Source organism: Procambarus clarkii, chromosome 13, assembly GCF_040958095.1.
Source record: "Procambarus clarkii isolate CNS0578487 chromosome 13, FALCON_Pclarkii_2.0, whole genome shotgun sequence".
Classification (NCBI taxonomy): domain Eukaryota; kingdom Metazoa; phylum Arthropoda; class Malacostraca; order Decapoda; family Cambaridae; genus Procambarus; species Procambarus clarkii.
Genome location: NC_091162.1, coordinates 2,677,117 through 2,689,965, shown reverse-complemented (window position 1 = coordinate 2,689,965; position 12,849 = coordinate 2,677,117). Strand labels below are relative to the sequence as shown.

General features: G+C 45.9%; 1 protein-coding gene across 1 annotated transcript; it reads left to right on the top strand.

Moving 5' to 3' along the window:
• The first annotated feature begins 353 nt into the window (after window positions 1-353).
• LOC138364529 (neurofilament heavy polypeptide-like) lies at window positions 354-3,128 on the top strand. Its single transcript, XM_069324183.1, has 3 exons — window positions 354-1,082; window positions 1,179-1,529; window positions 1,806-3,128. The coding sequence occupies exons 1-3, from the start codon at window positions 354-356 to the stop codon at window positions 3,126-3,128; spliced, it is 2,403 nt and encodes an 800-aa protein (XP_069180284.1).
• Window positions 3,129-12,849: the final 9,721 nt, after the last annotated feature.

Here is a 12,849-nt window from a genome sequence, read left to right as displayed (position 1 = left end):
TATCTCATCACGAATTTTTCAAAGAGCTTTCCGATGAATGAGTGTGAGGATTTATGCCAATAGTTTTCTAAAGATGTCTTGCTTTACTGTATGCAGACTTCTTGTGCAGACGTCTGCAACATTATCTTTCTTTCAGATCAGAGGCAAGGTTGTGTGGTCAGTGCAAGCGTGCAAAACCAGTTGTAAGTGAAAGTTAACATCACTGTAGGATGTCAGGATTAGCCATAGGAACTTGCTGACATGCGCCTCAAGTAGACAGTTTGTAACGTTCTCATGCGTTATTTTACAGGAAGATAAGCGCGGATTTTCATATTGGAAAGTAGCTGAGAGAGAGCTCTCACTGGCTCAGTAATATGCATCCTTCTTGCGACATTACAACCAACAGGTGCAGCTATCTCAGTAGAACTGTTACCTATAATGAGGAGGGCAAGCCAGAGGAGGGCAAGCCAGAGGAGATCAAGCCAGAGGAGGTCAAGCCAGAGGAGGTCAAGCCAGAAGAGGGCAAGCCAGAGGAGATCAAGCCAGAGGAGGTCAAGCCAGAGGAGGTCAAGCCAGAAGAGGTCAAGCCAGAGGAGGTCAAGCCAGAGGAGGTCAAGCCAGAAGAGGTCAAGCCAGAGGAGGTCAAGCCAGAGGAGGTCAAGCCACAGGAAGTCAAGAAAGAAGAGGTCAAGCCAGAGGAGGTCAAGCCAGAGGAGGTCAAGCCAGAAGAGATCAAGCAAGAGGTCAAGCCAGAGGAGGTCAAGCCAGAGGAGGTCAAGCCAGAGGAGATTAAGCCCGAAGGGGTCAAGCCAGAGGAGGTCAAGCCAGAGGAGGTCAAGCCAGAGGAGGTCAAGCCCGAGGAGGTCAAGCCAGAGGAGTTCAAGCCAGAAGAGTTCAAGCCAGAAGAGGTCAAGCCAGAGGAGATCAAGCCAGAGGAGGTCAAGCTAGAGGAGGTCAAACCAGAGGAGGTCAAGCCAGAGGAGGATAATCCAGAGGAGGTCAAGCCAGAGGAGGTCAAGCCAGATGAGGTCAAGCCAGAGGAGATCAAGCCAGAAAAGGTCAAGCCAGAGGAGGTCAAGCCAGAGGAGGTCAAGCCAGAGGAGGTCAAGCCAGATGAAATCAAGCCAGAGGAGGTTAAGCCAGAGGAGGTCAAGCCAGAGAAGGTCAAGCCAGAGGAGGTCAAGCCAGTGAAGGTCAAGCCAGAGGAGGTCAAGCCAGAGGAGGTCAAGCCAGAGGAAGTCAAGCCAGAGGAGGTCAAGCCAGAGGAGATCAAGCAAGAGGAGGTCAAGCCAGAGGAGGTCAAGCCAGATGAGGTCAAGCCAGAGGAAGTCAAGCCAGAGGAGGTCAAGCATGAGGAGGTCAAGCCAGAGGAGATCAAGCAAGAGGAGGTCAAGCCAGAGGAGATCAAGCAAAAGGTCAAGGCAGAGGAGGTCAAGCCAGAGAAAGTTAAGCCAGAGGAGATCAAGCAAGAGGAGGTCAAGCCAGAGGAGATCAAGCCAGAAGAAGTCAAGCCAGAGGAGGTCAAGCCAGAGGACATCAAGCCAGAAGGGGTCAAGCCATAGGAGGTCAAGCCAGAGGAGGTCAAGCCAGAGGAGGTCAAGCCAGAGGAGATCAAGCCAGAGGAGATCAAGCCAGAAGGGGTCAAACCAGAGGAGGTCAAGCCAGAGGAGATCAAGCCAGAAAAGGTCAAGCCAGAGGAGGTCAAGCCAGAGGAGGTCAAGCCAGAGGAGGTCAAGCCAGATGAAATCAAGCCAGAGGAGGTTAAGCCAGAGGAGGTCAAGCCAGAGAAGGTCAAGCCAGAGGAGGTCAAGCCAGTGAAGGTCAAGCCAGAGGAGATCAAGCCAGAGGAGGTCAAGCCAGAGGAAGTCAAGCCAGAGGAGGTCAAGCCAGAGGAGATCAAGCAAGAGGTGGTCAAGCCAGAGGAGGTCAAGCCAGATGAGGTCAAGCCAGAGGAAGTCAAGCCAGAGGAGGTCAAGCATGAGGAGGTCAAGCCAGAGGAGATCAAGCAAGAGGAGGTCAAGCCAGAGGAGATCAAGCAAAAGGTCAAGGCAGAGGAGGTCAAGCCAGAGAAAGTTAAACCAGAGGAGATCAAGCAAGAGGAGGTCAAGCCAGAGGAGATCAAGCCAGAAGAAGTCAAGCCAGAGGAGGTCAAGCCAGAGGACATCAAGCCAGAAGGGGTCAAGCCAGAGGAGGTCAAGCCAGAGGAGGTCAAGCCAGAGGAGGTCAAGCCAGAAGAGATCAAGCCAGAGGAGATCAAGCCAGAAGGGGTCAAACAAGAGGAGGTCAAGCCAGAGGAGATCAAGCCACAGGAGATCAAGCCAAAGGAGATGAAGCAAGAGGAGGTCAAGCCAGAAAAGGTCAAGCCAGAGGAGGTTAAGCCAGACGAGGTCAATCCAGAGAAGGTCAAGCCAGAGGAGGTCAAGCCAGAAGAAGTCAAGCCAGAGGAGGTGAAGCCAGAGGAGGTCAATCCAGAGGAGGTCAATCCAGAGGAGGTCAATCCAGACGAGGTCAAACCAGAGGAGGTGAAACCAGACGAGATCAAGCAAGAGGAGGTCAAGCCAGAGGAGATCAAGCCAGAAAAGGTCAAGCCAGAGGAGGTCAAGCCAGAGGAGGTCAAGCCACAGGATGTCATGCCAGAGGAGGTCAAGCCAGAAGAGGTCAAGCCAGAGGAGGTCAAGCCAGAGGATGTCAAGCCAGAGGAGGTCAAGCCAGAGGAGATCAAGCCAGAAAAGTTCAAGCCAGAGGAGGTCAAGCCAGAGGAGGTCAAGCCAAAGGAGGTCAAGCCAAATGAGATCAAGTCAGAGGAGGTTAAGCCAGAGGAGGTCAAGCCAGAGAAGGTCAAGCCAGAGGAGGTCAAGCCAGAGAAGGTCAAGCCAGAGGAGGTCAAGCCAGAGGAGGTCAAGCCAGAGGAGATCAAGCAAAAGGTCAAGCCAGAGGAGGTCAAGCCAGAGGAAGTCAAGTCAGAGGAGATCAAGCAAGAGGAGGTCAAGCCAGAGGAGGTCAAGCCAGAAATGATCAAGCCAGAGGAAGTCAAGCCAGAGGAGATCAAGCCAGAGGAGGTCAGAACAAAGCAGGCAAGGGCAGCAGAAGTTAAGAGAGATAAGATCCCGACTTCGGAGGTCAAAATAAATGGAAACATGACAATGTAGGTCAAGAGAGGTCACGTTACGACATTTATGGTCACGACAGAGAAGATGATTAATCAGTCTCCGTGGTGTAGTGGTAAGACACTCGCCTGGCGTTCCGCGAGCGCTATGTCATGGGTTCGTATCCTGGCTGGGGAGGATTTACTGGGCGCAAATCCTTAACTGTAAAATGTGTACTTGGATGAAAAAAACGATTCATCGCGGCGGGGATCGTAATCCAGGGACCTGCCCGAAACGCTACGCGTTCTAGTGGCTGTACAAGAATGTAACAACTCTTGTATATATCAACAAAAAAAAAATGATAACAGACGGGTTCAGGGACGAGTAGGTCACCGCTAGTGACGTTTAGAACAGGTGAATTCTACACACATAAAGGTAATATAAATGATATGAGGATATACGTATCTGGAGAGATACAGTCAAGACAGTTGAGATCGGGATACGGTTTGTCTGTGCAAATGAGATCATGATAAGATCAGGTCAGAGGAGGTCAGAAGATAGGAGCTGGAGGCAGCATAAGACGAGTCACTAGACATATACAAGTGTCTAATAAAAATATTGTTTAAATGCACCATTAAATTAATTCCATTCACCTGGGCTCTAGGAGACTCGAACCGTGGACCCCACGTGTGTGAGGCCGAAGCTCTATCAACCTAGCTATTGAGTAGTCCAAATAAGGATGACTACTCAATTTCTCCACTCAAAATCACTACTACCCAATATCACAGCATTCATAAAATTTGTGATATCGTATATTGTTTATTAATATTATTATTATTATTACTATTTTCTCTATTTTAGGTTTAATTATTTTTTGTCATAATTCAAAATCAAAAGAAACGCAATACCTGCTCTAGCTATTGTTGAGAACTAACTACTTTTCAGTGGAACGATTTGCTTGTCTGGAGTTACCGTAACAATAAAAACCCCACCTTAGGACAAAGACTGTACCTTAAAGCTTGAGAACCTGAAAATGACAACGCAATGTTCAACCTGAATATGTTCATCCTGCCTTATACAAGGTGCCTCACATTAGACTATGTGTTGGCAGGTGTTGAAACATTCTGGTGATATCTTTAAAACTAATTACAAAACCATGTAATTTGAACATTAGAAGTGGTTTATATAATTTAGATCCCTTTTTGATTGATCAGGATTGATCAGTTAAAGGGAGATTTGAGTAGGATCATTGATACACATTTGTCTCACTAATTCGTTGTCAATATCTACAATCTTATTCTATTATTATCGATGTATGGCCCTATTGGCCCATATGATGCAGCTCTTATTTTATATCCACCTAAACCTATTCATATATTTGTCATTGTACCTCACTTCTCCTCCCTCCCTCTCTCTCTCTCTCTCTCTCTCTCTCTCTCTCTCTCTCTCTCTCTCTCTCTCTCTCTCTCTCTCTCTCTCTCTCTCTCTCTCTCTCTCTCTCTCTCTCCTGCCTGCATATATATGTCCAAAGTTATAGAATTGTAAAGCATTCCTTAATATACGAAAGTACTAAAGGAAATTCCTGTTTCAATTCTTCCTCCGTGGTCTGACACTCACATTTTTCTTCACGTGTTAATTTTCATGATTTACGCGAACACACACACACTCACATACAGACATTATATATATATATATATATATATATATATATATATATATATATATATATATATATATATATATATATATGACAATGTCAGACCACGGAGGAAAAATGAAACAGGAAATTTCCTTAAGTACTTTCGTATATTAAATACATCTTCAGAAGGTCATTTTACAGATCGAGTGATGGGTATAAATAGGCAGGAGAGAGTGGTGAAGTAAGGTGAGGTACAATACTTGGACAACGCAGAAGGCCCATTGGCCCATCAGATGCACCCAATTAGCCCATCCGATGTAGCCCAATGGCCCATCTGATACAGCAGACATACAAGCATAATACATAGGTAATTATAACATAAAGAGGTAAATATATACAATAAATTAGTGAGACAAATGTTTTTCAATGATTCTACTTAAATCGCCCTTTAGCTGATCTATTAGAAATGGATCTAAGTTATATAGACCACTGCTAATATTCAAATTACTTTCTTTGGTGATCTGTATCAAAGCGGATTCAATTATGTTTCTGTTATAGGTGCTTTTACAATTTGTTATTGAAGACGCACTCTCCCAATCAATTTGGTGAGCTTTTTCTGACAAATGCACAAACAATGCATTAGATAATTGGCCATGTCTTACAGAGTATTTATGTTGCGATATTCTACATTTTAAATCTTTAGATGTTTGCCCGACATAGAACTTATTACATTCCTTACAAGGTATTTTATAAATGACGCAATTATCACTACGAGGGCTGTTCCTTACTAATAGCTTACCAACAGTGTTTTCGTAGCTAAACATTACATCTATATTAAAAAGTTTCAAGGCCTTGACAATATTCTCAAACCCAGAGAAATATGGTAAACATAACACATTCTTTGGGCGAGTCCTTTCACTGCATACATTATTATAATATGTACGACGAGCTTTGTTACGACAAACTTCCAAAAAATTCAGTGGGTAACAAAGCTTAAGACCAATCGAATCAATATTCTTAAATTCTTCATCTAAGAATTCTGGACTCACAACTCGAAGAGCCCTTAGATACATTGAAGAAAAAATTGACTTTTTTACATTGTATTTATGCCCTGAAAAAAAAATTTTTTCAGGGCATAAATACAATGTATTATTACATTGAATTAATATATTTTCTCTAATTTTTTTCTTATGAAATGATAAAGCTACCCATTTCATTATGTATGAGGTCAATTTTTTTTTATTGGAGTTAAAATTAACGTAGATATATGACCGAACCTAACCAACCCTACCTAACCTAACCTAACCTATCTTTATAGGTTAGGTTAGGTTAGGTTGCCGAAAAAGTTAGGTTAGGTTAGGTTAGGTAGGTTAGGTAGTCGAAAAACAATTAATTCATGAAAACTTGGCTTATTAGGCAAATTGGGCCTTGCATATTAGGCTGAGAAGTGCGTTCTGGCTACTAGGTACGACATATGTATATATATATATATATATATATATATATATATATATATATATATATATATATATATATATATATATATATATATATATACTGAGGACCAAGTCACTCTCCTAAATCTGGGTATAAACTGTCACGTTATGTCCAGACCAAGTGAGATGGCCCGGAAAGTGGAGTTGGAGATCCTGTTGGACGACATATTCGAACTCGAGACACAAAAGAAGGTCACCTGAAAAAAAAACGCCATGCAACCTCTGAAGAGCTACTAGTACCAACACAGCAGCTACTAGTACCAACACAGCAGCTACTAGTACCAACACAGCAGCTACTAGTACCAGCACAGCAGCTACAAGTACCAACACAGCAGCTACTAGTACCAGCACAGCAGCTACAAGTACCAACACAGCAGCTACAAGTACCAACACAGCAGCTACTAGTAACAACACAGCAGCTACTAGTACCAACACAGCAGCTACTAGTACCAACACAGCAGCTACAAGTACCAACACAGCAGCTACTAGTACCAACACAGCAGCTACAAGTACCAACACAGCAGCTACAAGTACCAACACAGCAGCTACTAGTACCAACACAGCAGCTACAAGTACCAACACAGCAGCTACAAGTACCAACACAGCAGCTACAAGTACCAACACAGCAGCTACTAGTACCAACACAGCAGCTACTAGTACCAACACAGCAGCTACTAGTACCAATACAGCAGCTACTAGTACCAACACAGCAGCTACTAGTACCAGCACAGCAGCTACAAGTACCAACACAGCAGCTACTAGTACCAACACAGCAGCTACTAGTACCAACACAGCAGCTACAAGTACCAACACAGCAGCTACTAGTACCAGCACAGCAGCTACAAGTACCAACACAGCAGCTACAAGTACCAACACAGCAGCTACTAGTACCAACACAGCAGCTACTAGTACCAACACAGCAGCTACTAGTACCAACACAGCAGCTACTAGTACCAACACAGCAGCTACTAGTACCAACACAGCAGCTACTAGTACCAACACAGCAGCTACTAGTACCAACACAGCAGCTACTAGTACCAACACAGCAGCTACTAGTACCAACACAGCAGCTACTAGTACCAACACAGCAGCTACTAGTACCAACACAGCAGCTACTAGTACAAACACAGCAGCTACTAGTACCAACACAGCAGCTACTAGCACCAACACAGCAGCTACTAGTACCAACACAGCAGCTACTAGTACCAACACACCTGCTACTACTACCAACACAGCAGCTACTAGTACCCACACACCTGCTACTAGTACCAACACAGCAGCTACTAGTACCAACACAGCAGCTACTAGTACCAACACAGCAGCTACTAGTACCAGCACAGCAGCTACCTGTACCAACACAGCAGATACTAGTACCAACACAGCAGCTACTAGTACCAACACAGCAGCTACAAGTACCAACACAGCAGCTACTAGTACCAACACAGCAGCTACTAGTACCAGCACAGCAGCTACCTGTACCAACACAGCAGCTACAAGTACCAACACAGCAGCTACTAGTACTAACACAGCAGCTACTAGTACCAACACAGCAGCTACTAGTACCAACACAGCAGCTACAAGTACCAACACAGCAGCTACTAGTACCAACACAGCAGCTACTAGTACCAACACAGCAGCTACAAGTACCAGCACAGCAGCTACTAGTACCAACACAGCAGCTACAAGTACCAACACAGCAGCTACTAGTACCAACACAGCAGCTACAAGTACCAACACAGCAGCTACTAGTACCAGCACAGCAGGTTCTAGTACCAACACAGCAGCTACAAGTACCAACACAGCAGCTACTAGTACTAGCACAGCAGCTACTAGTACCAACACAGCAGCTTCTAGTACCAACACAGCAGCTACTAGTACCAACACAGCAGCTACTAGTACCAACATAGCAGCTACTAGTACCAACACAGCAGCTACAAGTACCAACTCAGCAGCTACTAGTACCAACACAGCAGCTACTAGTACCAACACAGCAGCTACTAGTACCAACACACCTGCTACTAGTACCAGCACAGCAGCATCTAGTACCAACATAGCAGCTACTAGTACCAACACAGCAGCTACAAGTACCAACACAGCAGCTACAAGTACCAACACAGCAGCTACAAGTACCAACACAGCAGCTACTAGTACCAACACAGCAGCTACAAGTACCAACACAACAGCTACTAGTACCAGCACAGCAGCTACTAGTACCAACACAGCAGCTACAAGTACCAACACAGCAGCTACTAGTACCAGCACAGCAGCTACTAGTACCAACACAGCAGCTACAAGTACCAACACAGCAGCTACAAGTACCAACACAGCAGCTACTAGTACCAACACAGCAGCTACAAGTACCAACACAGCAGCTACAAGTACAAACACAGCAGCTACTAGTACCAACACAGCAGCTACAAGTACCAACACAGCAGCTACTAGTACCAACACAGCAGCTACAAGTACCAACACAGCAGCTACTAGTACCAACACAGCAGCTACTAGTACCAACACAGCAGCTACAAGTACCAACACAGCAGCTACTAGTACCAACACAGCAGCTACTAGTACCAACACAGCAGCTACTAGTACCAGCACAGCAGCTACTAGTACCAACACAGCAGCTACAAGTACCAACACAGCAGCTACTAGTACCAACACAGCAGCTACTAGTACCAACACAGCAGCTACAAGTACCAACACAGCAGCTTCTAGTACCAACACAGCAGCTACAAGTACCAACACAGCAGCTACTAGTACCAACACAGCAGCTACTAGTACCAACACAGCAGCTACAAGTACTAACACAGCAGCTACTAGTACCAACACAGCAGCTACTAGTACCAACACACCTGCTACTAGTACCAGCACAGCAGCTACTAGTACCAACATAGCAGCTACTAGTACCAACACAGCAGCTACTAGTACCAACACAGCAGCTACTAGTACCAACACACCTGCTACTAGTACCAGCACAGCAGCTACTAGTACCAACATAGCAGCTACTAGTACCAACACAGCAGCTACAAGTACCAACACAGCAGCTACTAGTACCAACACAGCAGCTACTAGTACCAACACAGCAGCTACAAGTACCAACACAGCAGCTACTAGTACCAACACAGCAGCTACTAGTACCAACACAGCAGCTACAAGTACCAACACAGCAGCTACTAGTACCAGCACAGCAGCTACTAGTACCAACACAGCAGCTACAAGTACCAACACAGCAGCTACTAGTACCAACACAGCAGCTACAAGTACCAACACAGCAGCTACTAGTACCAACACAGCAGCTACTAGTACCAACACAGCAGCTACAAGTACCAACACAGCAGCTACTAGTACCAACACAGCAGCTACAAGTACCAACACAGCAGCTACTAGTACCAACACAGCAGCTACAAGTACCAACACAGCAGCTACTAGTACCAACACAGCAGCTACAAGTACCAACACAGCAGCTACAAGTACCAACACAGCAGCTACAAGTACCAACACAGCAGCTACAAGTACCAACACAGCAGCTACTAATACCAACACAGCAGCTACTAGTACCAACACAGCAGCTACAAGTACCAACACAGCAGCTACTAGTTACAACACAGCAGCTACTAGTACCAACACAGCAGCTACAAGTACCAACACAGCAGCTACTAGTACCAGCACAGCAGCTACTAGTACCAACACAGCAGCTACTAGTACCAGCACAGCAGCTACAAGTACCAACACAGCAGCTACTAGTACCAGCACAGCAGCTACTATTACCAACACAGCAGCTACTAGTACCAACACAGCAGCTACAAGTACCAACACAGCAGCTACTAGTACCAACACAGCAGCTACAAGTACCAACACAGCAGCTACTAGTACCAACACAGCAGCTACAAGTACCAACACAGCAGCTACTAGTACCAACACAGCAGCTACAAGTACCAACACAGCAGCTACAAGTACCAACACAGCAGCTACAAGTACCAACACAGCAGCTACTAGTACCAGCACAGCAGCTACTAGTACCAGCACAGCAGCTACAAGTACCAACACAGCAGCTACTAGTACCAGCACAGCAGCTACAAGTACCAACACAGCAGCTACAAGTACCAACACAGCAGCTACAAGTACCAACACAGCAGCTACTAGTACCAGCACAGCAGGTTCTAGTACCAACACAGCAGCTACAAGTACCAACACAGCAGCTACTAGTACTAGCACAGCAGCTACTAGTACCAACACAGCAGCTTCTAGTACCAACACAGCAGCTACTAGTACCAACACAGCAGCTACTAGTACCAACATAGCAGCTACTAGTACCAACACAGCAGCTACAAGTACCAACTCAGCAGCTACTAGTACCAACACAGCAGCTACTAGTACCAACACAGCAGCTACTAGTACCAACACACCTGCTACTAGTACCAGCACAGCAGCATCTAGTACCAACATAGCAGCTACTAGTACCAACACAGCAGCTACAAGTACCAACACAGCAGCTACAAGTACCAACACAGCAGCTACAAGTACCAACACAGCAGCTACTAGTACCAACACAGCAGCTACAAGTACCAACACAACAGCTACTAGTACCAGCACAGCAGCTACTAGTACCAACACAGCAGCTACAAGTACCAACACAGCAGCTACTAGTACCAGCACAGCAGCTACTAGTACCAACACAGCAGCTACAAGTACCAACACAGCAGCTACAAGTACCAACACAGCAGCTACTAGTACCAACACAGCAGCTACAAGTACCAACACAGCAGCTACAAGTACAAACACAGCAGCTACTAGTACCAACACAGCAGCTACAAGTACCAACACAGCAGCTACTAGTACCAACACAGCAGCTACAAGTACCAACACAGCAGCTACTAGTACCAACACAGCAGCTACTAGTACCAACACAGCAGCTACAAGTACCAACACAGCAGCTACTAGTACCAACACAGCAGCTACTAGTACCAACACAGCAGCTACTAGTACCAGCACAGCAGCTACTAGTACCAACACAGCAGCTACAAGTACCAACACAGCAGCTACTAGTACCAACACAGCAGCTACTAGTACCAACACAGCAGCTACAAGTACCAACACAGCAGCTTCTAGTACCAACACAGCAGCTACAAGTACCAACACAGCAGCTACTAGTACCAACACAGCAGCTACTAGTACCAACACAGCAGCTACAAGTACTAACACAGCAGCTACTAGTACCAACACAGCAGCTACTAGTACCAACACACCTGCTACTAGTACCAGCACAGCAGCTACTAGTACCAACATAGCAGCTACTAGTACCAACACAGCAGCTACTAGTACCAACACAGCAGCTACTAGTACCAACACACCTGCTACTAGTACCAGCACAGCAGCTACTAGTACCAACATAGCAGCTACTAGTACCAACACAGCAGCTACAAGTACCAACACAGCAGCTACTAGTACCAACACAGCAGCTACTAGTACCAACACAGCAGCTACAAGTACCAACACAGCAGCTACTAGTACCAACACAGCAGCTACTAGTACCAACACAGCAGCTACAAGTACCAACACAGCAGCTACTAGTACCAGCACAGCAGCTACTAGTACCAACACAGCAGCTACAAGTACCAACACAGCAGCTACTAGTACCAACACAGCAGCTACAAGTACCAACACAGCAGCTACTAGTACCAACACAGCAGCTACTAGTACCAACACAGCAGCTACAAGTACCAACACAGCAGCTACTAGTACCAACACAGCAGCTACAAGTACCAACACAGCAGCTACTAGTACCAACACAGCAGCTACAAGTACCAACACAGCAGCTACTAGTACCAACACAGCAGCTACAAGTACCAACACAGCAGCTACAAGTACCAACACAGCAGCTACAAGTACCAACACAGCAGCTACAAGTACCAACACAGCAGCTACTAATACCAACACAGCAGCTACTAGTACCAACACAGCAGCTACAAGTACCAACACAGCAGCTACTAGTTACAACACAGCAGCTACTAGTACCAACACAGCAGCTACAAGTACCAACACAGCAGCTACTAGTACCAGCACAGCAGCTACTAGTACCAACACAGCAGCTACTAGTACCAGCACAGCAGCTACAAGTACCAACACAGCAGCTACTAGTACCAGCACAGCAGCTACTATTACCAACACAGCAGCTACTAGTACCAACACAGCAGCTACAAGTACCAACACAGCAGCTACTAGTACCAACACAGCAGCTACAAGTACCAACACAGCAGCTACTAGTACCAACACAGCAGCTACAAGTACCAACACAGCAGCTACTAGTACCAACACAGCAGCTACAAGTACCAACACAGCAGCTACAAGTACCAACACAGCAGCTACAAGTACCAACACAGCAGCTACTAGTACCAGCACAGCAGCTACTAGTACCAGCACAGCAGCTACAAGTACCAACACAGCAGCTACTAGTACCAGCACAGCAGCTACAAGTACCAACACAGCAGCTACTAGTACCAGCACAGCAGCTACTAGTACCAACACAGCAGCTACTAGTACCAACACAGCAGCTACTAGTACCAGCACAGCAGCTACTAGTACCAACACAGCAGCTACAAGTACCAACACAGCAGCTACTAGTACCAACACAGCAGCTACTAGTACCAAC